We start from the raw sequence: 26,110 nt of genomic DNA, 5'->3' as shown, positions 1-26,110 counted from the left end.
GATGGACTTTCCTCCAGAAAGTGATCAACTCTAGAAACATGGAAACCAAGTCACCGCCTCCTCTCTGCTTTCAAGCTTTGAGTTCTTGGTTAATGGACAACTGAATGGGCCTTTACTTCAGGTACCATGGTTTTCATCAAGGCCAAAGTATCAAAAGTTACTTGGAAATATGGGTCCGCCAGCTGGGATGGTTCTGAAGGCAAGAACTTGGGAATAATTTTCCACAAGATCCTAAAGATCAGTCATGTAGAGATTCTGCAGAAGACAAAGGGTTTAATCTCTTCCTACTAGACAAAAGCCCCATCCCATGGCTAAAGGTCCTTTAGCCATGGGGTGGGGCTTTTGTCCAACAGGAGGCAGGGCAGTGGGGGGAGGCTCCTGCTGCAGAACACAGTAATGTAAGGAGGATAAGGAAGTTATGGCTGAATAATGTATCTGCAATTCACATCGGAGATTCCTTTCTTCATCTCTTACTTTTAATTGCAATTTAAGACAAAATATTTTAAGAGAAAATTGGGGAGCAAGAAAGTGTTGGAATTTTTTTATTTTTTTGTACATTTCTGTGTTTAATATGGAAAAAGACCCTAATGATAAGTGATTGACTCCAACGTCATCTCCAAATAAAGTTGTTTTCGGCTAGACCTTTCAGTAGACCCTCTATTCCTGTTGTCCATGGCTGGATAACCAAAAATCGAATCAGAATTTTTGGCTTTGATTCTTAGACCTTGTAGAAAAATTACACTTTTCAAAAAGATTTTAGATTTTTGTGACTTTTAATTAAAGAATGTATGTGCTAAAAGTCAAACCTTAAAATATCAACGAGTCAGAGAATGAAATCCTTTGGCGGATTAGTAGAAGCAAAGATGGATGTTTGTTGTGAGTCTGTAGAGCGTAATACAGTAGGACAGCAGACACTCGGTACAATAAAAGCATGTTATCCCCCCAGTTGACCCAATGAAGTCATCTGCTTCTGTCGTCCCTCTGATGGCCCAAATTCGAGAGGGTGGAGAAGCCATCCCATAAAAAATTGTTACCCTAGTTGTATTGATCTAATTTTTTTACAGTAAGTAAACTTTGTTTTTGTCACTTTTCTTGTCCCATTGATCCCCGGCACCCACTCATTACTAAGATGAAAACTTGACTCGAAATATGAAAACCTCCCCTTAACACATAATAAAAGTTCATGTTGGCTCACGTCATCTCAGTCAATCATAAGTAAATGCTGAATTCACAAAAAGGCACAAGGCATCTCAAAACGGGAATACGATCCACGTGAAATGGTTTGCAAAAAGCAAATGCAACCTATGGTAGAGTGTAGTGAAAAAATTGGTTGTCCGTTTTTAGAAAAACATGGCTGCTTTTCTTCCAAACTATTGGTAGGTTGCGTACAGTGTTTCAGTTGAGATGCAATACCGAACATTGTCAATGGAATGGCGCTGTTTCTAGTGGAAAACACCCATGTTTTTCTGAAATGGTGTTATCCCTGTAAACTTTCATTGGAGCTAGGATTTAAAGGTGAACCTTACTCATTGGTTAATTTTATCAACTGACTTCCTTTGTTATATTGGGCAAACATTTAGGGAGTAAGATTAATGGTAGAAATTTATAGGGGCTGTCTTGGACTTGAACATTGACGGCCGTCCTTTGGATAGGTCATCAATGTCTGATTGGTGGGGATGCGACACAGGGCACCCCTGCCGATAGGCTGTTCCCGATGACGGCGGTAGATGGAACTGCTCAGTTCCGGAGCTGAACAGCACAGCTCCGTCCATAGAATAGTGGCTGCAGCCAGATGCTGCACATCCACCCCCTATTCAAATCAATACGGGGTGGATGTGCAGTACTCGGCCACAGCCACTATTCCATGGACGGAGCTGTGCAGCTTCGTAACTGAGTAGTTTTGGACGACATCAGGAGCAACTGATCACCAGAGGGGTGCCAGATATTTCACCCCCTCCAACCAGACATTGATGACCTTATAAGGATATCCCATTAATGTTAAAGTTCCGGACAATCCCTTTAAGGTCATCGGGGTAACTGTAGCTTGATAATACAGGATGAATAGTTAGGTATGAGGTTTAGAGATGAGCGAATCTGCCATAGTTCAAATTCAACAGATTTGTTCGAATTGATCCAAAAAACTTGAATTGCATCAAATAAATTTGGTGCAAATCTGCTGGGAAAAGGTTGGGAAAAAGAAATACTTTTATTAACCTTTTCTTGGCACTCCTCATGCCTCTCCCATCACCACCGGTTGGACAATCAGCTCTTTTGTCTTCCCTCTTTTATGTTCTACCTTCTGTTGTTTCAGGCCTCTGTTGTTTTTTCACTAGGCGTGGGGCATGAAGCACTTCTCTGGCGTCAATGATGTACATCATTCTACATGACCATGAGCAACTCAATGCTCATCCTTAACATAAGTTGAAACCCACGAAATAGTGAGGGGCCAGTGAAGAACTGCAGTGCCAAAGGCACGGAAATTGGAGAAGCAGAGTGGAAAGCCAGTGGAAGCAGGACAGCTGTGAGGAGGGCTGAAGAGAGGTTTGTAGAAGACTTTTTGTTGGTTGGTCAACATTTTTGCTGAAATTTGCACAAATTAAATAGAAAAAATCTGATTTTGGGGGGAAAGTTCGTAACAAATTAGATTTATTTCAAATTGATTCGCTCATCTCTAATTATTTTTTAGGATTGGGATTGTGAGTAAACCTATTTATATGCTTTTTAGGATTAGCTTCAACCCTTAGAGTAGCTACAGTAAACTTTGCAATACAAAAATTAGGGTAAGGAAATTGCATACCAGGATAGGATTATGGGTAATAGAAAATATTTATAGTGTTTGGGAATATTATAATTGTATTGCAGTGTTAATTAGTGTGCGGTATCTTTAAATCGCATGCTCATAGGCCGATATTTTTTTTTTCACTCATGATATTAACACTAACTTGAGGCTGGGGCCATAGCAGACATGTATATGATAACCTGCAGTGAAGTCTTGTCTCATGCACAGCATATTCATATCAATGCACACAATAAAGAGCTTAAGGTTAAAAAATAAAATAAAACTAATAAAAACGTAAATAACAATGCCAGGAAATGTTGTGCTCCCGCTGTTCAAACCTGGTAAAATTTGACTGCGCTCAGTTCACACAGCGGCACATTGTAGAATTGTAGAGCCCCGCCCATGAGGAGCAAACTAAAATAGAAATTTGGAAGAGATTGCAACAGCTACCAGCAAAATGAAAGCACCGGAACGAATGGTAGAGCCAAGGTTTGAACAAGTGATTTCTGTTCGGAGGCTGACCCCCCCATAGTTATGGCTTTGGCTTCCAAGGTCACATATTGCTTTAGTTCCGCACCCACGGAAAGCATTTTTGCTGTATTTTGCTCCTGAAAAACATAATCGTTTTGCAATTAATTGAATTTCTATTTTAGATGTATGTTTTATTTACGAAAATGTACCAATATTCTCACAGCATAATAGCAAGTATATACGTACTGTATTACATGTATAAACAAGAAAAAGAGTAACTTTGAAGGGTTTCTCCAAAAAACACAACTTTCCACCTATCCATGGAATATCTTCTAGATAGGTGGGGGGTCTGACTGCTGGGACCCCCACTGTTTGGCAGAACTGGGCTCTTTTATTTCTGCTAGTTAGCTTGCTCGACCACTGAGCCATTTATTCTTTATAATTCTGCCGGAAAAAGCAGCGCTCGATGAATGGAGTGGGGGTCAACCATTCACACTGTCTCTCTGTTATAAAGGGGATGAAAAATGCCCTGTCGAGACAAAAAAAGTGCCCTGTTCTGCACATCAATATCAGTCCCAGCTTTCTGACCCCCATAGATCTATATGTTATTATCTATCCAATGGATATGTTATGATGAGATATCTTCAACCCATTTAAGAAAAGTTACATTACTTTAGCGTTTTTCCTATTGGCTCATGCTGATGGATGGGGGTTAGCTTTCAACCTCCAATACCATTACTTTTTAAATACATCCCTAAAAATATGGACACTCGATATTTAGGGTATGTGGGGGTCTATTCCATCCAGAAATGTGATATCTGGCCTATTTCCTTGTTGATAAACACCATATATAGTTTGCAGGGTCAATAAGCAGGGGTGGATCTACAGCAGTAATATAAAAAAGCAATACAATGCCAGGAAGATACATTGCTGTTTAGGATTCATCCACGTTTCACTGGAGTTCTTCCCTTCATAAATCTGAGCCCTCTCCGTGACCCAGGTTTAGTAATTTTATTTTCCTATTACTTTTAAGTTTATGTAATTGTATATGTTGTATTGTTTTGACCCCTTTGTAAAATCATTTCTATATTTTTATAAACACTGCCTACTTTTCAGATTAAATATATAAAAATTGAATAGCTTTATTCCTCTTGCTCTATAAATTGCATCCCAGAAACCATACGCTATTTGTAATGGGTGTCCAATCGGCCTGTAAAGCGATTGGTGGTGGCAGATAGTAATTCTTCTTGGGTTATTGTGGAGCTTGGAAGTGACCACACTGGGGTATACATATATATATATATATATATATATATATATATATATATATATATATTCCGTTCCGTGCTTTGGAATCTGTGGTGTATTTATTGTACATTCACTATGAGTTTCCTGATAATCGGCGTGGTAGGGAAATCAGCCGTCATCTCGTCTATCAATCGTTGGTCAATTGCATATTGTAAGTGGAGTCTTTTTCTTTGACAAATTCCTTGATAATGTCTGTAAGGTGCTGTGGAATGAATCGCGCTATATAAGTGAGTAAAATAAATAAATACAATAGAATTATATTTCCCTATTCTGGATTAACGCAGTATGATAAATGAGTCTGAGCTTGATGGACACTTATACTGCCATATAGGTGTATGATCTAGGGCCACACGATGTAATGTGAGTTTCATGGAAATTATCCAATGAAACATTTTATTTTTTTTGTTGGGAGGAGTCATTTCATTGAGTCTTAAGACAAGAAATGGACAAAAAAAAGTTTAACTTTTTGGACTCTGGAAAGCGGAACAGATAAAACTCTATGACTGTTGCTCATAAAGTACCTGAATATACGTGATTCATGAAGATGCACTTGTTTTCTTGTCCGGTGCAATCAATTTTTTCTTTGCTCATACACCATGCCGAATCGTGAGCCGTGCAGCTAGAACAAGTCAGTCCGTTCCTACGTCCTTCATCAGGAGGCACTGGAAAAGTCATATAGCCATGTCAATGAGGCGTGTATCCATGGCCCTGGAGCTATCAGAGAACTCTGCTTCTTTCACCACCTGGACTCATCTGTCACTCTCAATTCAGTGGTAAAATAAGTTCTCAGTGAAGAGAGATTTTCCAACTAAAAAGGAAAGGGGGTGACAGTTGGTGCTTTTAAAACTCTATGGAGAGAGGAGGAGGAGCAAGAGGCAAGACATTCTGCTGCAAGTTCTCCTCAAACTACAGTTACAGTTCTTCATAGAACTTTGTAAGCACCAACTGTTATGAATTGTGGATTTTTAGAATGAATGACTAGTCCGGCAGAAGAAAGCATAAGTTACAAAGTTTCTTGTTTTCAGGTCTATCACTGGGGTTTCTCTTTCTAGCAGTTTTAGCCTTTTTGAACCCTGTGTTAGATACACATTCGCTATGAATTAACCATGTAGGAGAATTTCCTCAATAATCTAGTCTAAGGCTACGTTCACACGATGAGCTTTTCATGAGTTTTTGATGTTGCAGATTTTCTACATCCATTAAATAAAATAAGTTACTTTCATTTTTTTAAAAGTACGCAACGTAAAAAACTAACCAAAAACTCATTGTGGGAACGTGACCTAAAGATCTCAAAAAGCGCAACACGTCTCCTATAATGTCTTCAATGATAGCACTCATCTTACATGCAGGGGTAGACGGATAGCAGGAGTCGGTATAACAGCAGGATGTCGCTGTCTTCACTTGTCCTCTTTGGTAGCCGATCGTCCCGGATACTCCACAAGCGTTTCTTCTTTCACAAGATCTGGTAAATATTTTTGCTTGCATCCCGTCTAAGAAACCAAGAAGACAAGAACAAGGTGAGAAATAAGAGCAGAATAATGGCGTCCTGGAGTATAACACAGGATGTAGCTCAGGATCAGTAATGTAATGTATGTACACAGTGACTGCTCCAGCAGAATAGTGAGTGCAGCTCTGGAGTATAATACAGGAGGTAACTCAGGATCAGTAATGTAATGTATGTACACAATGACTGCACTAGCAGAATAGTGAGTGCAGCTCTGGAGTATAATAAAAGATGTAACTCAGGATCAGTAATGTAATGTATGTACACAGTGACTGCACCAGCAGAATAGTGAGTGCAGCTCTGGAGTATAACACAGGATGTAACTCAGGATCAGTAATGTAATGTATGTACACAGTGACTGCACCAGCAGAATAGTGAGTGCAGCTCTGGAGTATAATACAGGGGGTAACTCAGGATCAGTAATGTAATGTATGTACACAGTGAATGCACCAGCAGAATAGTGAGTGCAGCTCTGGAGTATAACACAGGATGTAACTCAGGATCAGTAATGTAATGTATGTACACAGTGACTGCACCAGCAGAATAGTGAGTGCAGCTCCGGAGTGTAATACAGGGGGTAACTCCGGATCAGTAATGTAATGTTTGTACACAGTGACTGCACCAGCAGAATAGTGAGTGCAGCTCTGGAGTATAATACAGGATGTAACTCAGGATCAGTAATGTAATGTATGTACACAGTGACTGCACCAGCAGAATAGTGAGTGCAGCTCTGGAGTATAATACAGGATGTAACTCAGGATCAGTAATGTAATGTATGTACACAGTGACTGCACCAGCAGAATAGTGAGTGCAGCTCTGGAGTATAATACAGGATGTAACTCAGGATCAGTAATGTAATGTATGTACACAGTGACTGCACCAGCATAATAGTGAGTGCAGCTCTGGAGTATAATACAGGATGTAACTCAGGATCAGTAATGTAATGTATGTACACAGTGACTGCACCAGCAGAATAGTGAGTGCAGCTCTGGAGTATAACACAGGATGTAACTCAGGATCAGTAATGTAATGTATGTACACAGTGACTGCACCAGCAGAATAGTGAGTGCAGCTCTGGAGTATAATACAGGGGGTAACTCAGGATCAGTAATGTAATGTATGTACACAGTGACTGCACCAGCAGAGTAGTGAGTGCAGCTCTGGAGTATAACACAGGATGTAACTCAGGATCAGTAATGTAATGTATGTACACAGTGACTGCACCAGCAGAATAGTGAGTGCACCTCTGGAGTATAATACAGGGGGTAACTCCGGATCAGTAATGTAATGTTTGTACACAGTGACTGCACCAGCAGAATAGTGAGTGCAGCTCTGGAGTATAATACAGGATGTAACTCAGGATCAGTAATGTAATGTATGTACACAGTGACTGCACCAGCAGAATAGTGAGTGCAGCTCTGGAGTATAACACAGGATGTAACTCAGGATCAGTAATGTAATGTATGTACACAGTGACTGCACCAGCAGAATAGTGAGTGCAGCTCTGGAGTATAACACAGGATGCAGCTCGGGATCAGTAAGGTAATGTATGTACACAGTGACTGCACCAGCAGAATAGTGAGTGCAGCTCTGGATTATAATACAGGATGTAACTCAGGATCAGTAATGTAATGTATGTACACAGTGACTGCACCAGCAGAATAGTGAGTGCAGCTCTGGAGTATAATACAGGATGTAACTCAGGATCAGTAATGTAATGTATGTACACAGTGACTGCACCAGCAGAATAGTGAGTGCAGCTCTGGAGTATAATACAGGATGTAACTCAGGATCAGTAATGTAATGTATGTACACACTGACTGCACCAGCAGAATAGTGAGTGCAGCTCTGGAGTATAATGCAGGATGTAACTCAGGATCAGTAATGTAATGTATGTACACAGTGACTGCACCAGCAGAATAGTGAGTGCAGCTCTGGAGTATAACACAGGATGTAACTCAGGATCAGTAATGTAATGTATGTACACAGTGACTGCACCAGCAGAATAGTGAGTGCAGCTCTGGAGTATAACACAGGATGCAGCTCGGGATCAGTAAGGTAATGTATGTACACAGTGACTGCACCAGCAGAATAGTGAGTGCAGCTCTGGATTATAATACAGGATGTAACTCAGGATCAGTAATGTAATGTATGTACACAGTGACTGCACCAGCAGAATAGTGAGTGCAGCTCTGGAGTATAATACAGGATGTAACTCAGGATCAGTAATGTAATGTATGTACACAGTGACTGCACCAGCAGAATAGTGAGTGCAGCTCTGGAGTATAATACAGGATGTAACTCAGGATCAGTAATGTAATGTATGTACACACTGACTGCACCAGCAGAATAGTGAGTGCAGCTCTGGAGTATAATACAGGATGTTACTCAGGATCAGTAATGTAATGTATGTACACAGTGACTGCACCAGCAGAATAGTGAGTGCAGCTCTGGAGTATAATACAGGATGTTACTCAGGATCAGTAATGTAATGTATGTACACAGTGACTGCACCAGCAGAATAGTGAGTGCAGCTCTGGAGTATAATACAGGATGTAACTCAGGATCAGTAATGTAATGCATGTACACAGTGACTGCACCAGCAGAATAGTGAGTGCAGCTCTGGAGTATAACACAGGATGTAGCTCGGGATTAGTAATGTAATGTATGTACACAGTGACTGCACCAGCAGAATAGTGAGTGCGGCTCTGGAGTATAATACAGGATGTTACTCAGGATCAGTAATGTAATGTATGTACACAGTGACTGCACCAGCAGAATAGTGAGTGCAGCTCTGGAGTATAATACAGGATGTAACTCAGGATCAGTAATGTAATGCATGTACACAGTGACTGCACCAGCAGAATAGTGAGTGCAGCTCTGGAGTATAACACAGGATGTAGCTCGGGATCAGTAATGTAATGTATGTACACAGTGACTGCACCAGCAGAATAGTGAGTGCAGCTCTGGAGGATAATACAGGATGTATCTCAGGATCAGTAATGTAATGTATGTACACAGTGACTGCACCAGCAGAATAGTGAGTGCAGCTCTGGAGTATAATACAGGATGTAACTCAGGATCAGTAATGTAATGAATGTACACAGTGACTGCACCAGCGGAACAGTGAGTGCAGCTCTGGAGTATAATACAGGATGTAACTCAGGATCAGTAATGTAATGTATGTACACAGTAACTGCACCAGCAGAATAGTGAGTGCAGCTCTGGAGTATAATACAGGATGTCACTCAGGATCAGTACAGGATCAGTAATGTAATGTATGTACACAGTGAATGCACCAGCAGAATAGTGAGTGCAGCTCTGGAGTATAACACAGGATGTAACTCAGGATCAGTAATGTAATGTATGTACACAGTGACTGCACCAGCAGAATAGTGAGTGCAGCTCTGGAGTATAATACAGGATGTAACTCAGGATCAGTAATGTAATGTATGTACACCAGCAGAATAGTGAGTACAGCTCTGGAGTATAATACAGGATGTAACTCAGGATCAGTAATGTAATGTATGTACTCAGTGACTGCACCAGCAGAATAGTGAGTGCAGCTCTGGAGTATAATACAGAATGTAACTCAGGATCAGTAATGTAATGTAGGTACACAGTGTCTGCACCAGCAGAATAGTGAGTGCAGCTCTGGAATATAACACAGGACGTAGCTCGGGATCAGTAATGTAATGTATGTACACAGTGACTGCATCAGCAGAATAGTGAGTGCAGCTCTGGAGTATAATACAGGATGTAACTCAGGATCAGTAATGTATGTACACAATGACTGCACCAGCAGAATAGTGAGTGCAGCTCTGGAGTATAATACAGGATGTAACTCAGGATCAGTAATGTAATGTATGTACACAGTGACTGCACCAGTAGAATAGTGAGCGCAGCTCTGGAGTATAATACAGGATGTAACTCAGGATCAGTAATGTAATGTATGCACACAGTGACTGCACCAGCAGAATAGTGAGTGCAGCTCTGGAGTATAATACAGGATGTAACTCAGGATCAGTAATGTAATGTATGTACACAGTGACTGCACCAGCAGAATAGAGAGTGCAGATCTGGAGGATAATGCAGGATGTTACTCAGGATCAGTAATGTAATGTATGTACACAGTGACTGGACCAGCAGAATAGTGAGTGCAGCTCTGGAGTATAATACAGGATGTCACTCAGGATCAGTACAGGATTAGTAATGTAATGTATGTGTGGCACCCCAGGGGTCTGGTTTCCACAGTAACAGCAATGTTATGTCTGAGAGCAGGTGGGAGGTCTCTTGGTCAGGGATCCTATGCATGCCACACCTCCTGCCCAGTCCTGGGAGGGGAAGAACTTCCCCTATATAAACCTGGGGCTGAGGCAGGGTTAGAGAGTTCAGAGGGGGAGTTCAGCCAGGAGGGCTGACAGGGAGCTGTGGCTCCGGCTGGGCCCAGCTCCTGGGCCATGCCAGAAGTAGAGACAGAGAAGAGAAGCAGCTATGGGAAGAAACAACAGGAGCTCTGTGGGAGCAGTATTACAAGGAGGCAGGGGCTGGCAGCTGCAGAGCTCGCCCTGACTGAGAAGATTTCTTACCGGAACCGGAGTCCGAGGCTGTGGGGACTAACTCCTACCCAGCAGCAGAATCCGTCAGGCAGGGGATTTCAGGTCCTCTGGCCAAGAAACCCGAAGGCACGGTCACACGCGTGGGACCAGCACCGCCGTCGTGGAGCGGAAGCTACTAGAAGGCCCCGAGTCACCGGCCATACGGGTGAGCACCGCACGGTACACTCAGGGACGTGGGCTACTTATACCCGCTTCTAGCAAGGTAGCCAGAAGAGTATCGTTAGTTTGGGAGGCCTACAACTCCGCCTGGCCAGGGGAGATCCCATCTGCTCAAGGACTGACCAGGCCCCAATCGCTAGCCAGTACTCCGGGAGGGTCTATCGTTGTCACCAGTAAAGACCCTGAACTACACCGTACAGTCTCTGAGTGGTTCCTGCTACCCCCATCATCCACGTCGGCTGCCCTGAGGCCATACCCCTCCCGTTGGGGGTTATACCATCCCCGCTGCACCATCCTTCCACCGGCCTCAGCGGTCTGCCCTGCAGCGGCAGCTCCAAAGCTGCATTCAACGGGTGGCGTAGTCATCCAACATCTACTGCTAATAGACTCGCCACTTAGTTTGACTCCCTGGGCACGGACCGGGTCACCGCCACGAGACTACTACCCCCATCTGATCCGGCTCCGGGTAAGCCCCCGTGCACGCGATGCCGCACGACACAGAAGGCCCAGGGGCGCGTCAACTTTTGGCGTAGTCGGCAGGATTTCGTGCCCGCAACCACCGGGTACTGCATGCCTGAAAAAGACTGTTCAAACTTACCAGTGATGAAGATTCCCGCCATCCGGCGCCATCTTCTACCTTCTTCCCGCCATCTGCGAAGTTTTCCCGCCATCCGGCGCCATCTTCTGCCTTCTTCCCGCCATCCGTGGAGTTTTCCCGCCGTTGGACGCCATCTTGAAGACGCCGCGCGGGAAGAAGAAGAGGGGCGTGGACTCCGAAAGCGCGCGAGAACTGAAGCCCCGCCTCACGTCCGGACGTTGCGTAAGGTCCTGGAAGGAGCCCAGCAGACGCCGACGTCACAGGAGCACGACGGAAGGTCCTCAACCCTGACGATCCACTGCGGAGCCGCGGCCTATGGAAGAGGATCATCGCAAGGTAGGCCACGGTCCACTAGGGGGGGAGAAAGATGTCGGATACGGAGGAGAGCTTCACTGCCTCAACCCCCGCCAGCGCCACCGCTGTTGCGGTCATGCCTTTCACCATGCCCTATATCCCGGGGGCAGCCTGGCTACCCCAGTACTCAGGGGAGTCACATACCCTGCATGACTTTAGAGAAAAGCTGGATAGCCTCTTCCAGGTGTACCCCCTCACAGAGGAGCAAAAAGTGAGCATCCTGGTGGCCCAATTAACCGGGGCAGCCCAAAGGGAGGTAAAGTCCTGGCCACCTGGGAGGAGGACTGTCGCAGAGATACTAACCCAGCTAACCGAGGAGGAGCTGCAGTACTACCAATACGAGGAAAGCCAAGAGGACCCGGACGGGTCTGAGGACTACCCTCAGGAGGGAGCACAAAGAGGACATAGCTACTGAAGGGAAGTAGCGTGAATAAAGAGCTGTAAATAGTTACCCGTAAGGGTACAAGGACTGCTGCTAATTAAAATATGGTCCCCGTTGGGATTAGTGAATTGTTCCCCATGTGCCCCTATCTTAAACCAGGCTGAGGACTGTGAGCAGCCATTCCTTATCCCCACTGGCCGAGGACTGAGAGCGGCCATATCTTGTGTATAATTATGTGTTTCTAGTTATTTATAGGAGTCCTTGGTGGATTTACCGGGAATCCTTTGTACATAGTTGGAGCGTAACCCAGGACGGACTAAAGACTGTTAAGGACTCGGGGCAGGACAGACCCCTACCTGGTTACGTCTCCCTGTTTTGGTGAAATGGACACCTTGCTTTTCTTCAAAACTGCACTCGGTTGCGGACACGCCGTAACCATCTTTATGTGTTTTTCTTATTGTATTATTATTGTTTATACCTTGTTATGTTTAAAAATATGTTTAGTCCCGGAGTACTAAATTTCACTAGGGGGGAATGTGGCACCCCAGGGGTCTGGTTTCCACAGTAACAGCAATGTTATGTCTGAGAGCAGGTGGGAGGTCTCTTGATCAGGGATCCTATGCATGCCACACCTCCTGCCCAGTCCTGGGAGGGGAAGAACTTCCCCTATATAAACCTGGGGCTGAGGCAGGGTTAGAGAGTTCAGAGGGAGAGTTCAGCCAGGAGGGCTGACAGGGAGCTGTGGCTCTGGCTGGGCCCAGCTCCTGGGCCATGCCAGAAGTAGAGACAGAGAAGAGAAGCAGCTATGGGAAGAAACAACAGGAGCTCTGTGGGAGCAGTATTACAAGGAGGCAGGGGCTGGCAGCTGCAGAGCTCGCCCTGACTGAGAAGATTTCTTACCGGAACCGGAGTCCGAGGCTGTGGGGACTAACTCCTACCCAGCAGCAGAATCCGTCAGGCAGGGGATTTCAGGTCCTCTGGCCAAGAAACCCGAAGGCACGGTCACACGCGTGGGACCAGCACCGCCGTCGTGGAGCGGAAGCTACTAGAAGGCCCCGAGTCACCGGCCATACGGGTGAGCACCGCACGGTACACTCAGGGACGTGGGCTACTTATACCCGCTTCTAGCAAGGTAGCCAGAAGAGTATCGTTAGTTTGGGAGGCCTACAACTCCGCCTGGCCAGGGGAGATCCCATCTGCTCAAGGACTGAACAGGCCCCAATCGCTAGCCAGTACTCCGGGAGGGTCTATCGTTGTCACCAGTAAAGACCCTGAACTACACCGTACCGTCTCTGAGTGGTTCCTGCTACCCCCATCATCCACGTCGGCTGCCCTGAGGCCATACCCCTCCCGTTGGGGGTTATACCATCCCCGCTGCACCATCCTTCCACCGGCCTCAGCGGTCTGCCCTGCAGCGGCAGCTCCAAAGCTGCATTCAACGGGTGGCGTAGTCATCCAACATCTACTGCTAATAGACTCGCCACTTAGTTTGACTCCCTGGGCACGGACCGGGTCACCGCCACGAGACTACTACCCCCATCTGATCCGGCTCCGGGTAAGCCCCCGTGCACGCGATGCCGCACGACACAGAAGGCCCAGGGGCGCGTCATATGTACACAGTGTCTGCACCAGCAGAATAGTGTGTGCAGCTCTGGAGTATAATACAGGATGTAACTCAGGATCAGTAATGTAATGTATGTACACAGTGACTGGACCAGCACAATAGTGAGTGCAGCTCTGGAGTATAATACAGGATGTCACTCAGGATCAGTACAGGATTAGTAATGTAATGTATGTACACAGTGACTGCACCAGCAGAATAGTGAGTGCAGCTCTGGAGTATAATACAGGATGTAACTCAGGATCAGTAATGTAATGAATGTACACAGTGACTGCACCAGCGGAACAGTGAGTGCAGCTCTGGAGTATAATACAGGATGTAACTCAGGATCAGTAATGTAATGTATGTACACAGTAACTGCACCAGCAGAATAGTGAGTGCAGCTCTGGAGTATAATACAGGATGTCACTCAGGATCAGTACAGGATCAGTAATGTAATGTATGTACACAGTGAATGCACCAGCAGAATAGTGAGTGCAGCTCTGGAGTATAACACAGGATGTAACTCAGGATCAGTAATGTAATGTATGTACACAGTGACTGCACCAGCAGAATAGTGAGTGCAGCTCTGGAGTATAATACAGGATGTAACTCAGGATCAGTAATGTAATGTATGTACACAGTGACTGCACCAGCAGAATAGTGAGTACAGCTCTGGAGTATAATACAGGATGTAACTCAGGATCAGTAATGTAATGTATGTACACAGTGACTGCACCAGCAGAATAGTGAGTGCAGCTCTGGAGTATAATACAGGATGTAACTCAGGATCAGTAAGGTAATGTAGGTACACAGTGTCTGCACCAGCAGAATAGTGAGTGCAGCTCTGGAATATAACACAGGACGTAGCTCGGGATCAGTAATGTAATGTATGTACACAGTGACTGCATCAGCAGAATAGTGAGTGCAGCTCTGGAGTATAATACAGGATGTAACTCAGGATCAGTAATGTATGTACACAATGACTGCACCAGCAGAATAGTGAGTGCAGCTCTGGAGTATAATACAGGATGTAACTCAGGATCAGTAATGTAATGTATGTACACAGTGACTGCACCAGTAGAATAGTGAGCGCAGCTCTGGAGTATAATACAGGATGTAACTCAGGATCAATAATGTAATGTATGCACACAGTGACTGCACCAGCAGAATAGCGAGTGCAGCTCTGAAGTATAATATAGTATGTAACTCAGGATCAGTAATGTAATGTATGTACACAGTGACTGCACCAGCAGAACAGTGAGTGCAGCTCTGGAGTATAATACAGGATGTAACTCAGGATCAGTAATGTAATGTATGTACACAGTGACTGCACCAGCAGAATAGTGAGTGCAGCTCTGGAGTATAATACAGGATGTAACTCAGGATCAGTAATGTAATGTATGTACACAGTGACTGCACCAGCAAAATAGTGAGTGCAGCTCTGGAGTATAATACGGGATGTATCTCGGGATGTAGCATACCCATAATAGTGATCGTGCTAGTGGCGGCACACACATAATCCTTAGGACAAGACCTTTCTTCTCCAGAGCAGGAAAATTCTCCTTCAGCTCTACAGACAAAACATGTGATGGAATAACCTGAAGTAAAAAAAACAATAACATGTTATATGTCTCCATGACATTGCTGGGTCCTAATACAACATCTGGACTTAGTCTCCCACCTATGTTCAGCTAATCATGGTTCATATCTTATGTCATGAGGTCACTGCACAGAATTGTCAGAATGGAACTTTTAGACTTCTTGTTATTTACACATCTCGTTTTCATACAGTAACAAAAGTGACAAAGTGGTAATGTCAGATGTAGTAAGTGATCACCAAATATGTCATCGGGGATCAGACTCATCACATCATCTTCTCATCACAAAGCCCCCCAGTGCACGGTCCTAATGAGTTAAATGAAACAATAAACTCTGCTCCATCTGCGTACATTAGCATCGTGTGGTTTGGATATTCATTAGCTTGGCTGTGCATCTGTGGAGTGGAGAATACAACAATAGTTTGCAATTAATTAATTCTCGCAAAATTAAATCAGATGTCAAAACTAAAGAGGGAAGAAGAAGGGGGCAGTGTCCTGTGAGGACAATGGGGGGGATTATTATGCAGATGGTGAGAATCTATTGTGCCCCTCTAGTAACTGAAGATCTACCGCAACATGGGCCATGGAAAATATACCATATCGTTATTCTCACTGCTACAGTGTATGTATCTACGAGAGATGAGCAAATCTGACTATATTAGATTCACCAAATTTGCTCTAAATTTATTCTAAATTATTTGGTGGTGAAAATTATTTCTTCTGCTTTAATGTTAATTCAGACCCCAAAAATGGATAGATTAAAAAAAAAAAAAAAAAAAAAAAAAATCATATTATGCGTTATAATTCCTCACGCCGCAGCTCACTGCCTGATCCTCCGTTGACTCACTTCCTCCCTCCGGCTGTAGTCTTCTGCAATTTTAATCTTCTGCACCTTTGTCTTGCGAGACATGATGATGTGCGTCGTCCCATGATGTTATGAAGGTAATAAAGGACTTTTTAATGCTAAAGGCACCGAAGATTGAAAATTGAGAAGACGGAAAGCAAATCAGAGGAAGCGAGCCAACGGAGGATCAGTCAGGGAGCTGAAATGCCAAGGCAGGTGAGGAGAAAATTGAGTAAAATATGTCATTTTTATCATTTTTTAACCCAATAATAATTATTAAATAGAGTAAAAAAAAAAGATTGAAAGAATCAAAAAGCAAATTCTGATTCTGGCAAAATTCAATATTTTTTGTGAAATTTTAAGTGAATTTTATTCTGTTCCTCTCTAGCATATACAATTCATAGGGTGGATTTTTCACACCTGCTTAGAGACATACATTATTTGCATGTATCGATATTGACAATTAAAGGGGTTTTCCATTGTGAAGAAATAGAAAAAAAAAACTAAAATCGGGCTGATTATATGTTAATTTAGTGCTGGTATCCCCCCCCCTTTCCTCCCCCGGGTGATTTGCTGCCATCTGTCAGGAGTTACCGGAACAAGTGCTTAATTCTTCTGCAGCGCCACCACAGGAGAAATTAAGTATTACATGATGGGCTGTTGAAATACAGCAAAAAGGGACACTTACAATTTCATTTCTATTATATCCTTTTGCCCACTTGATGTAAAAAAAAATTATATATATATATTTCTGTAGTGAAGCCTATATAAGAATAATAATAGTGTCCACTGGGAGGATGAGGGTCATAAATCATATAAGGTGTGGCCTTACTAAGTCATGGGCAGCTGAATATCAGAAAAATTCTTCGAATTTTGGGTAGATCGATTCAATAAAGGGTTCAAAATATTAAAAATAATGCATTGTATGTATTCCTTTATTAGATGTAGGATGCAGTTTATTCTCTGCAGTCCCATAGAACACAACCCTGATACATTGTATCATCTGCTGCTTATACGTTGTATCGGATACACTGGGGGTCTGCAGATTGCAACTGTCTGTAGAATATTAAATCCCAGATAAATAAATGAAATGATATCATGGTGGCCAATAAAAATGGCATCATCTGCTTATACCCCTTCCAGCCCTGCTTGGTGCAGGATACTGCAGATCTGGGCTGGCTGCGACCTACCAGCTTCACTGCACTGAGCATCATCTGCAGAGGAACAGCAGCAATTCTGATCACACAGCAGAAGCTAAAAATATATCAGGTTATGGGAGATACAATATATTCAGGAAGGTAGCAGCCATGTGTACGAAGGAGAGGAAGAAAATCCACATGGGGTGGAAGAGACAATAGAGAGAGATGTAACCAATGGGCAGAAATGACGGAACTGTGGAATAAACAACAAACATAAATATTTACAAAATAGAACTTGAACATTCCGGTGATGATGATTGATTGTGGCGATAATAAAAGGGCCTATATATAAATAGAGGTTATGTAAATAAAAAATCCTAAATATCCCAAAGATGTCCCCCTTACCTATAGACACCAGGGTGGAAAGGATGCAGGTCGTTAAGATAAAGGATCCCATCTTGGGGCTTCGAAGACTGCGGCGCTGTGCAGCCTGTGGTACAGAAGAAGAAGGAGGAGGACTGACTGATGTCTGAGGGGAGGGAGGATCCTGGAACAATCCGAGGCATAAAAATGTAAGAAGTTTAAAGACTATGAAGCCCAAACATGCCCTACCCAGAACGAAATTAATTTATTTAAAGGGAACTTTCAGAGAAATGGAAAGAATTTAAAGAGCCCTTACACCCCCCAAAAAAAAATAATAAAGGCACTCTTCAAAAAAATGTACAGAATTTAAAGAGCCCCTCAAAAATAAAGGGACCCTTTAAGAAAATGGAGTGAATTTAAGGAGCCCTTCCACCCAAAAAAATAAAGGGACCCTTCAAAAAATGGACAGAATTTAAAGAGTCTCTCAAAAAAATGAAGTGAATTTAAATAGCCCTTCCACCCAAAAAATAAAGGGACCCTTCAAAAAAATGGACAGAATTTAAAGAGCCCTTCCACCCCCAAAAAATAAAGGGACCCTTCAAAAAATGGACAGAATTTAAAGAGCCCTTCCACCCCAAAAAATTAAGGGACCCTTTAAATAAATGGACAGAATTTAAAGAGCCCTTCCACTCAAACAATAAAGACTCTTCAAAGAAATGGAGAGAATTTAAAGAGCCACTCAACCCCCCAAAAAATAAAGTGACCCTACAAAGAATGGACAACATTTTAAGAGACCTTCTGCAAAAAAAACAAAAACAGAATCTTGAGTCATTGTCATCTGTCAGATAGAATATTTAGCTGATACTTAGTAATTTTTGCTTTTAGGTGACAATCAGTATGGCCACTATTGCCGGTAGCGGGTATCATCTGGATTTTCAAGGATACTGAATGGCAGATTTATGGTGATTTTTGCCTATCTAGGAACATTCAACAGACAGAGCTTTAACTGATATCATAGGACAGAAGTGAGAGAGAGAGAGCAAGAAAGAAAGTGAGAGAGTGAGCAAGAATTAGAGCAAGAGAAAGAGTGAGAGATGCAGAGAGTGAGAAAGACAGCAAGAGAGTGAGAAATTGAGATAAAGAGAGCAAGAGAGAAAGTGAGAGAGAAAGAATGAGAGCAAGAGAAAGAGTGAGAAAGACAGTGAGAGAGAGCAAGAGAGTGAGAGAGCATGAGCGAGCTAGAAAGAGAGCATGAGAGAGCGAGAGAAAGCAAGAGAGCGAGTGAGAATGGGAGAGAGAAAGAGAGAGTGAGAGAGTGCGAGAGTGATAGAGAGTGAGAGAGCAAGAAAAAGAGCATGAGTGACACAGAGAGAGTGAGAGAGAGCGTGAGAGAACAAGAGAGTGAGAGAGAGAGCATGAGAAAGTGAGAAAGAGAATGAGAGAAAATGATAGAGAGTGAAAAAGAGAGAAAATAAGAGTGTGAGAGAGAGCTTGAGAACAAGAGAGTGAGAGAGCGGGCTTAGATGACATCTCCACATGACAGACCTTGGAGCTTTCTTTAGATGCAGATGGTGTGACAGAATGAGCCTTGTTCCCCTGTCCAATCACTTAGATGCTGCAGGTCCTATTGCTTGCTGACATATAAGTGATTGGATGACTGGGATAGTAGTCTTCTCTAATTGCAGCCATGGAGGTTGAGTGTCAGCTCTATGTTCCAGCTCTTAAAGAAGTTGTCCACTACTTTTACATTGATGCCCTATCCGTAGGATGGGGCATCAATATATGATCGGCCGGGGTCCCGCACACGGCACTCCTGCCAATCAGCTGTTATCGGTGCCAGCGGCAGCGGAACCCTGCAGGTGAGCACTTCCGGCCGCCGCCAGCACCGATTACAGCTGATCGACGGGGGTGCCGCGTGTGGGACCCCGGCCGATCATACATCCTACGGATTGGGCATCAATGTAATAGTAGTGAACAATCCCTTTAAGCTTGGTGCATGGTGTAGACACAGCTTTTGTGCCACCACTGTTCCTACACTTTACAACAGTTGTTCCTAGCTACATAAATGTACCATGGGTAATTTTAAAGAGGTTGTCCACTAATTTAACATTGATGACCTATCCTCAGGATAGGTCATCAATGTCCAATCGGCCTGGGTCCGACATCCAGCACCCCCGCCGATCAGCTGTTATCGGTGGCGGTGGCAGTGGTCAAGTAGTACAAGTAGATGGAGCAGCTCAGCATGTGAGTGAGTACTTCTGGCCGGTGATCGCCGCCGCCGACACCAATAACTTCTGAATGGCGGGGGTGCTGGCTGTCGGACCCCAGCCGATCAGACAGTCATCTGTGTAAAAGTAGTGGACAATCTCTTTAAGGGGGTTCATAGAAGATACATGAAGAGCATCTTGTGGATGGTTTCCACATATCTATAGAAGATAATGACACTGCGGAGCGCGAACAGACTCAAATCTGGGAACTCCAAAATTGTAACCAACTTGTATTTCAATAGAACAATGTAACATTTCCCTTTAAAGCTAAATTATTCATATAATTTTCAGTATATTTAGAAGTTGTATCTAGTAATTTACAATCTGCATATAACACTTACCGGTGGAGACAAGAGCTCAGAGCTGATCCAGAGCCCAGAAATATCCCATAATGGCTGGGGAGTTAGCAGAGAGATGGAGTTACACTGGTGAGGGAGGGTATATAATAATTTTTATATACTGCGTAGATACATAACACTTATATTACAGAGAAGATGGCGGCGGGGACAGGTCTGAGACCTGTGGCCATTTCCTAAAATAATCCTGATGCATTGTATCATGTGACGACGTTTGTGTGCAAACTGACAGACGGGCAGCGAACTGCAGCTGTTTCAGGAGCTCGAATAGGATTTTAATGGGGAGGGGGAGGGTACTACTGTGCTTCTACAGCAGTCATAGAACTACTACTCCTATTCTCTGTCGGCAGCCAAGCGTTATGAGATTCCAATTGTCTATAGATTTCAAAATAATCTGTCAGCAAGTTTTTTTAGATATCAACTGAGAGCAGAATGGTGTAGGGGCAGAGACCCTGATTCCAACGATGTGTCAACTATGCTGTTGCAGTATTGATTAAAAAACATTTTCTCTGCTGCAGATCTAGCAGCTATCTATCAGCCACTGATTGGCAGCTTTCTGTGTACACTGCCTAGGCAGAAAGCTGCCAATAAGAGGTGGCGTCTAGTACACAGCCCCAAAAATAGAGAAGAGGAAACAAAAAAATCATAAAAAAAAAATATTTATTAACATAATTTGCATTAAATACAAAACCATCTGCAGTAACGTTATAACAATGGATTGTGCAGAATCTCTATATTTTATACTTTGAACATCAATCAGTTCACAGCTAACGATAGTGCAAGTACAGCTCAAAGTATGCCACTGAAAGACAAAATCTAGATACTATTTTTCATCCGTTGTGGGGTTTTTTATTAGTTGAGCAATGTATGGTGTTATTATTTTTTGGCTTCAGGTTTATGTGGCCTTGTGTCACAGTCTGTATATGTGTAGGTTGCAGTTTGTATGGATGTGTGTGTGTCACAGTCAGAATGTGTGCGTGTCATAGTCAGAATGTGTGCGTGTCATAGTCAGAATGTGTGTGCCACAGTCATAATCTGTGTGTGTCACAGTCAGAATGTGTGCGTGTCACAATCAGAATGTGTGCATGTCACAGTCATAATCTGTGTGTGTTACAGTCAGAATCTGTGTGTGTCACAGTCAGAATCTGTGTGTGTCACAGTCAGAATGTGTGCGTGTCACAGTCATAATCTGTGTGTGTCACAGTCAGAATCTGTGTGTGTCACAGTCAGAATCTGTGCATGTCACAGTCACAATGTGTGTGTGTCACAGTCAGAATGTGTGTGTGTCACAGTCAGAATGTGTGCATGTCACAGTCAGAATGAGTGTGCCACAGTCATAATCTGTGCGTGTCACAGTCAGAATGTGTGCGTGTCATAGTCAGAATGTGTGTGCCACAGTCATAATCTGTGCGTGTCACAATCAGAATGTGTGCATGTCACAGTCATAATCTGTGTGTGTTACAGTCAGAATCTGTGTGTGTCACAGTCAGAATGTGTGCGTGTCACAGTCATAATCTGTGTGTGTCACAGTCAGAATCTGTGTGTGTCACAGTCAGAATCTGTGCATGTCACAGTCACAATGTGTGTGTGTCACAGTCAGAATGTGTGTGTCACAGTCAGAATGTGTGCGTGTCACAGTCAGAATGTGTGTGTGTCACAGTCACAATGTGTGTGTGTCACAGTCAGAATGTGTGTGTGTCACAGTCAGAATGTGTGCGTGTCACAGTCAGAATGTGTGTGTGTCACAGTCAGAATGTGTGCATTTCAGTCAGAATGTGTGTGTGTCACAGTCAGAATCTGTGTGTGTCACAGTCAGAATGTGTGTGTGTCACAGTCAGAATCTGTGTGTGTCACAGTCAGAATGTGTGTGTGTCACAGTCAGAATGTGTGTGTGTCAGATTTTGTACATGTGCTTTTTTGTGTGTGTTTGTGTGTATGTGTTGTGGTTTAGGTGTCTGTTTTTGTGTATATATGTGTGTATGGGGTGTAAATAGGATATATGGCTATAATAGCGGAGGTTGACCCACACATCACCCTCTCTATGAGCTGGAACAGAGCTGCTTTGGTAGACCCTCCATGCCCATGCCTAACAAGGATAGCCATCCATTTGACCCTATACAATCTATACAATCTCTATGCCCTTGTGAGAGGGTGGACATGAGCTCTGTCCCCCTCAAGAAGATGTTGAGGCAAGTTCCTAAAACTTATTTGTGTATAAAGTTATGTACCTGCTATGTTGTCTGCACTGGCCACCAGAGGTCACTGTCTTCCACTTGATCAAATTTCCCTTGGGCTGCAGACTCCTGTGTCCAGGGATTAGAGGGTTAACACCTAACCAGGCAGGGGGGGATGAGGAGTGACCAACAGGAGACTAGATCCAGAAAGTGGGAGTCAGTGTTCAGTGGGCAGAGTGTGGAGTAGGCTGTGTGCAGAGAAGATGGAAGTACAGTCCAGTGGAAAAGGGGGACCATAGGAAGAAGTTAGTGTCCTGCTGTGAGTACTAAAAAAACAGGGAGCTTAGTCTCAACCAGCGGCCCCTGGGACTGTCTTAGCTAAAGGCTCTGGGTATCGGGATCAATATGTACCATATGGACCCGGATAACCCTACCTCTAAGAAAACGCAGGCAATTAGACCATCTCCCCGTGTCACTGGTGGTGCTTGTGGCTGGAAACAAAACGCAGACTGTAACTCTCAGAATGGAGCCGGTGTATTGTATGGAAGATGGAGAAGGAGAATGTACAACCTGAATTTCCTTGTTTCCTAGTTTGGCCGAATACAAAATGGACACTACATTAGCACTTGATTTTCTGTGTGTAAACATGAAAAAAACTCTAAAAAAATATTTTATTCAAATTTTTCTTAAAAAACACCAAAAAACCCTTGTGATACATGAGTAAGAAGCTCCATTGTTATATCAAGAACCATCCAATATCCTTTAAGGACTATTTAGCATTGAATCGCAAAAAATGGAAGTAGATGACCACAAATGGGCCAGTAAAGTCTTAGACATGATAAATATTCACATACAATACAGACTTAAAACTGCTCTATCTCAAAAAGCCTCAACTGATACTGCCTGTCATGGAGGTTGACACCCTAATATACGAGTTTGGCGCCCCCATTCAACGGTGGCTGTCCCTCACTTTCCCTGCTATACCCTGATAATGTGAGTTAAACAGGTAATGAGTGACTGCCTACTCTAATACAACTTTCATACTATACTAATCGATAAATAAAGAGAGTGCAACATGATGGCAGACTTTTCTCATATTCTGGAATTCACCACAACGCGTTTCCCCTTCCTGTGGGTTCATCAGCAGGCCAAATGTACAGGACTCCAGAACGTCATGTAAACAGATGCAGCTCGATGGAGGATGTGGCAGGCTATATGCCCCGGCTGTGTTTAAATATCGTGCTCAATCATAGCACCGTGAATCTCATACACCTACTTCCAATACCATCCTCCCCACCTTATGTTGTCTCCTGCCTAAAAATTAGGACTGCACATGCCCAGTTCCCCGGACACTAGAGGTTGCGTCGTCAGCGAGCAGAGCGTATCCCTTTCTAAACCGGAAGTGACGTTTGCGTTCCATCGATGACCCGCAAGGAAATGGAGTCGGCTAAGCTCACGCCTGTATCCCATCGTCACTTCCGGAAATATCTCACTGCTTGCATTCCAGGGTGAGACGCAGAAGAAAATTGCTGCGTACACACCACCCTCTGCGTTCAATCTTGCGGCGATAAGAGAGGACTCTCCCGATTTTATAGATCCACACAAGGTGATAAAATTAATCGATATGTAAATTTAATATATAGATAGTCATCCCCCAATAGGGAACCTCCAGCTTGGAGGTATAGAGAAGACATCCTTTCAGCAATATATCCTCATAACAGGACATGGGTGGAGGCAGGCCAAACAAAAACCAGGTCAGGCACTGACATGTGGACATATAGAGAACCATACCGTGGGGGTCTACAGGAAGCATGTATAGGAAAGCTGCTCATTTAGCCCCTTAGGGGCCACATCTTTTAATCTAAAAATCCATTTGATTTCTTTTCTGAGGATTATCTTATTCTTGTCACCCCCCCCCCCCATATTTTTGGTCTTATGCGTTCAATCATACTGAATGATATTTCTTTAAGTCGTCCACCATGTGTCCCATTCATATGACTTAAGATGAGGGTGTCACGCTTATTCCTAATGTCTCCTAAATGCTCACCCACCCGTACTCGTAACTCTCTAGTGGTTTTACCCACATAGTCCTTTGGACAAGTACATGTCACTTTATACACAACCCCCGATGATCTGCAGTTGCCAAAATCCCTCAAGGAGAAATGCTTGCCAGTAGTTGAGCTAGTAAAGGATTTGCAAACATCCATCCACTCACATCTACTACAGCTACCACATCTGAAATACCCACAAGGCTTTCTATCTAGCCAAGTGCCTGGTTTGTTTGGTTTCTGATACAGGCTATGTACCAGGCGGTCACCAATAGAATTGATGCGCCCCCTGGGCAGTGGGGATACCCGGAGTCGGGCCTTGTAGATGCTGGGAGTTGTAGTCACCGTGGCGGTGACCCGGTCCGTGACCCAGGGCGGTCAAACCAGGGTAGTCTATGTTTATCTGGTTTAAATAGTCCGACTATGCCACCTGTGGAATGTGGTTATTGGGAACCGCCGCTGCGGAACAGTCCACTGAAGCTGGTGATATGTGCAGCAAGGTAGTGTAACTCCCGTGAGTAGATGATGGTGGTAATAGTACCTGGATCAGTAATGATGACACAGAGCCTTTGCAGTGCAGTCCTAGGGTCTTTACTGGTGGTAATTATATAGGCCCCAATGGGAGTACTTGCTAGGGATGAGGGCCTGGTCAGTCTGGGAGCAATCCTAGAATTCCCCTTGCCAGGTGGAGTTGTAGACCTGCCGTTCTGACTGTACTCTTTTGGCTATCCCGCTTATAGTCGTGTTGTAGCCCACGTCCCTGAGTGTAACGTGCTGCTCACCCGTATGACTGGCGACTCGGATCCCGTGTATTCCTCGCTCCTCTGTGGCGGTACTGGTCCTTTCGTGTGGCTGAGCCTCCGGGCTTCTGTTGGGCCAGGAGACCTGCAATCCCCTGCCGTGCGGTTTCTGCTGCTGGATATACAATCCCCACAGCCTCGGACTCCGGTGTCTGGTTCTCTGCATGTACTCCAGCTAGAACGAGCTCTGCACAGCTCCAGTCCTCAGCTCCTTGCTCCTGTGTGTCCTGCTTGACTCCTGACACTAGACTAACTAACCCCACCTCCAGATCCAGTTATATAGGGCAGGATCCTCCCCTTTTCTGGTCTGGAGCAGGAGGTGTTGCATGTAGTGTGTTCCCTAACCAGGATACTCCTGTTTTGCACCCAGACATTGTATTACTACCACTGTGGCAACCAGACCCCTGGGGTGCCACATTCCCCCCTCGTAAATTTCAGTACTCCGGGACTGAACATATTTTGCAAAAATAACAGGTAACAATATTCATTACATGAACATATTTACAGGCATTACTGTCTTTTTAGGTCACGGTATAATCCGCACCCAGGTGTCCATTCCACCGAAGATGTAGTTTGAGGGACCCATCCCAAACCCTCCACGGAGGCCCTGGGATGGCTACAGGGCATTGATGATTCGGAGTTGGACCACGTCTTCAGCCACGGGTTTTTGTTCTGTGGTCTGGTGAAAAGGGGGCACTTTCCAGGTGAAACTATTTACAGGCAAAGTTTTTGGTTATCCATTGT

General features: G+C 44.0%; 2 protein-coding genes across 2 annotated transcripts in view; both read right to left on the bottom strand.

Annotated features, from left to right (window-relative positions):
* Positions 1–754: 754 nt before the first annotated feature.
* On the bottom strand, positions 755–20,554 carry LOC141171976 (phospholipase A2 inhibitor and Ly6/PLAUR domain-containing protein-like). Its single transcript, XM_073655726.1, has 6 exons — positions 20,330–20,554; positions 17,764–17,905; positions 15,259–15,375; positions 5,902–6,048; positions 5,080–5,220; positions 755–3,387 (listed from the first exon to the last, which is right to left on the bottom strand). The coding sequence occupies exons 2-6, from the start codon at positions 17,813–17,815 to the stop codon at positions 3,194–3,196; spliced, it is 651 nt and encodes a 216-aa protein (XP_073511827.1). The 5' UTR covers positions 17,816–17,905; positions 20,330–20,554; the 3' UTR covers positions 755–3,193.
* Positions 20,555–20,941: 387 nt separating this feature from the next.
* The window catches only part of LOC141171975 (uncharacterized), a 28,263-nt gene continuing 23,094 nt past the window's right edge, over positions 20,942–26,110 (bottom strand). Inside the window, exon 4 of the transcript XR_012252402.1 lies at positions 20,942–23,105. The gene's annotated coding sequence lies outside the window, so the exon portion shown is untranslated. The remainder of the gene's footprint in view (positions 23,106–26,110) is intronic.

Source organism: Phyllobates terribilis, unplaced genomic scaffold (assembly GCF_046119375.1).
Source record: "Phyllobates terribilis strain yellow unplaced genomic scaffold, ASM4611937v1 Scaffold_12__6_contigs__length_324123572, whole genome shotgun sequence".
NCBI lineage: Eukaryota > Metazoa > Chordata > Amphibia > Anura > Dendrobatidae > Phyllobates > Phyllobates terribilis.
The sequence above is the reverse complement of the archived record's forward strand: the minus strand, read 5'-3'. Positions and strand labels throughout refer to the sequence as shown.

Coding starts and splice junctions, on each gene's coding strand:
- LOC141171976 (XM_073655726.1), bottom strand. CDS start 17,815: ATGGGATCCTTTATCTTAACGACCTGCATCCTTTCCACCCTGGTGTCT. Junction 6,049..15,258: donor TAGCACGATCACTATTATGG/GTATGCTACATC, acceptor TTGGTTTCTTAG/ACGGGATGCAAGCAAAAATA. Junction 5,221..5,901: donor CTATCCGTCTACCCCTGCAT/GTAAGATGAGTG, acceptor TGACTTTTCCAG/TGCCTCCTGATGAAGGACGT.